Source organism: Triticum dicoccoides, chromosome 1B, assembly GCF_002162155.2.
Source record: "Triticum dicoccoides isolate Atlit2015 ecotype Zavitan chromosome 1B, WEW_v2.0, whole genome shotgun sequence".
Taxonomy (NCBI): Eukaryota; Viridiplantae; Streptophyta; class Magnoliopsida; order Poales; family Poaceae; genus Triticum; species Triticum dicoccoides.
In genome coordinates, this window is record NC_041381.1 from 514,983,523 (window position 1) to 514,985,752 (window position 2,230).

A 2,230-nucleotide genomic window follows, 5' to 3' on the forward strand; every position below is an offset into this window, starting at 1 on the left:
TGTTTTTTACCAGCTACTGTAGGGCAGCACCCCACAGTTTTAACTTTTATTATTTAAAAATAGGATACATACAATATTTACATGGAGACTAAATTACATGAAAAGCTAGATTACATCACTCAACTTAAGGTGGTAGGAAAGATACCCGTCTAATTAGTTCATCTCTATATCTACTCTTGATCCTTTGAACCAGCAAGGATATATATCATGAATGAAGGCACCTCACCACTTACTAAATCTGGGTCGCTCATTCGTGAAGACTCTTCCATTCCTGACTGTCCAAATATTCCAGCAAGCCATGAAAATCCGCTCACCGAAGAAAGGCTTGCCAAAGTCTCTTCTAGCAGCTTGCACAAATTTTCTCTAGTCCACACCATGTGACCAATCGATCTGTAAATAATAATCCAGAAAAAATTCTGATCTGTTCATCAACTATCATCGCAATAGATCAGAAACAGAAAGTTCCTCTGTAAGTGAAAGTTCCTCTGTGGCTCGATCAGAAATTACGGACCTTCCCAGACCTCTTAGCGAGGACTACAATTTAACCTAACACACATCGCCAACCACACAACTACAGGAATGAGAAGAGGGGCCTGACCTTTACTTGCAAAACCAAAACGGAGCTAGCATCGTGAGACGGAGGGGGGCGGGAGGGAAGCGACAGGGAGGGAATTTAAATGCTTCTGTTCAAGGCAATAAAGAACACCATCACCTCTCCACCTCGACGCAGCTTAGCTGTCCGGCGCCCTCATTATATATCGCCACGGGAGCTGCACCACCACCCCTCAAATACTCAGGCACAGGGCAGGGGGCTCTCACTTGGTCCGTGTCCTTCACCCCGGCAGCGCTAGCTAGTACGTGCATGCAAGTGCCCTTCCAAGCGCTCGCCTCCAAACCACCCTATCTCCACCTCCACCTCCACCCCACATTAGGTTGGTTTCGCGTACACGTTCCGTGTCACAGCTGGGTAGCTTCAACGTACTCCAAAGGTAATGTACCGCGCAGCAACGTCGGCTATTTAATTGCATCGCTAGATCATTAGTATAGCTAGGTTGATGGTGGAGTATTCTGTTGATGTTGTTTTATGTTTGAGATCGAGCGAGTGCATGACATGAGCTATATTTGGTGTGCATTGTGCACTGCAGTGGTGCTGTGCGGAGTTAGCTTGAAGATGAGCAGGAACAATGGCAAGGGGCCGAAGCTGGACCTGAGGCTGAGCTTCTCGCGGTCACGCGGCGGCGGCGGCGGAGGCGGAGGGGGTCCTTCGGCTGCGCCGCCGGGAGGCAGCAACTCGCCGAGGAGGATGTCTTCGTCGTCTTCTTCCTCGGCATCCCCGCCGAGCTCGTGCGTGTCTTCGGAGGGGAGCCCGGAGGCTGGCGGGGGCAGTGGTGGCTCGGCGATGATCCTCGCGGGCTGCCCCCGGTGCATGATGTACGTGATGCTGTCGCGGGAGGACCCCAAGTGCCCCAAGTGCCACAGCACTGTGCTCCTCGACTTCAACGATGTCGGCGCCGACCACCGCAACCCAGGGTTCGGCTCCGGCAAAGTCGGCAAGGGCAAGCGCGGCTGAACCGCCCGGCCGGGCTTCTTCGATCTAGATGCTTAGCCGTCGTGTCGTCGATCGCCTAGCTGCGATCGACGAGCTACTACCGTCCTCTTTCGTTTCTCTTCAATCGTGTGCGTGCGTGTTCGTTGGTGTTGGTGTGTGCGTGCGTGCGAGTTGGGTCAAGAAGAAAGGAATTATTCCGTAGACCCGTCCCTTCCATGGACTAGCTAGTGGGACGCCGGGGTGCCCATGGAACGGGTCTAGGTAATAATTTCATCTGTTGTGTGAGTCGTGACTGCGTGCGTTTGTAGTACGGGGCAGTACTGGCAAGGATTAAGATTTTGTCTCTGAGGTTTTATAGAAGGCAGTAATGCTCTTGTCTCGCCCCGTCCTTTGGCGCCAGGCACAGCCGTGAAGCTTGACGCGGCCGGGGCATAAATACGCTGCAGTGACGCATTTCATTTCATACGGACGAACGCCCTACGTCGAGCTATAGCTCTGACTAGCTATGTCAGCTAGGCAGCTCATTCATTCTCGTTTAACTCGCGCACATGTCCTACGTACGCCGCATCGATCGAACATACGTACGTACGTACGCCTGCATGCGTAATAACCTTTTCTGAATACTGCATGGTTTTTGCATGACAAATGGTAGTACTACTACGTACTCAGAACACGGAAAGA

General features: G+C 51.9%; 1 protein-coding gene across 1 annotated transcript; it reads left to right on the forward strand.

Annotated features, from left to right (window-relative positions):
• Nucleotides 1-773: 773 nt before the first annotated feature.
• LOC119345734 (small conductance calcium-activated potassium channel protein 2-like) lies at nucleotides 774-1,909 on the forward strand. The gene is made up of 2 exons (XM_037615657.1): nucleotides 774-989; nucleotides 1,146-1,909. Exons 1-2 carry the CDS (start codon nucleotides 863-865, stop codon nucleotides 1,568-1,570), a joined length of 552 nt encoding a protein of 183 aa, XP_037471554.1. The 5' UTR covers nucleotides 774-862; the 3' UTR covers nucleotides 1,571-1,909.
• Nucleotides 1,910-2,230: the final 321 nt, after the last annotated feature.

Excerpts from the sequence above, each read along its gene's own strand:
- LOC119345734 (XM_037615657.1), top strand. The coding sequence starts at position 863 with ATGCAAGTGCCCTTCCAAGCGCTCGCCTCCAAACCACCCTATCTCCAC. Across the intron at positions 990-1,145 it reads AGCTTCAACGTACTCCAAAG|TGGTGCTGTGCGGAGTTAGC; the intron begins GTAATGTACCGC and ends TGTGCACTGCAG.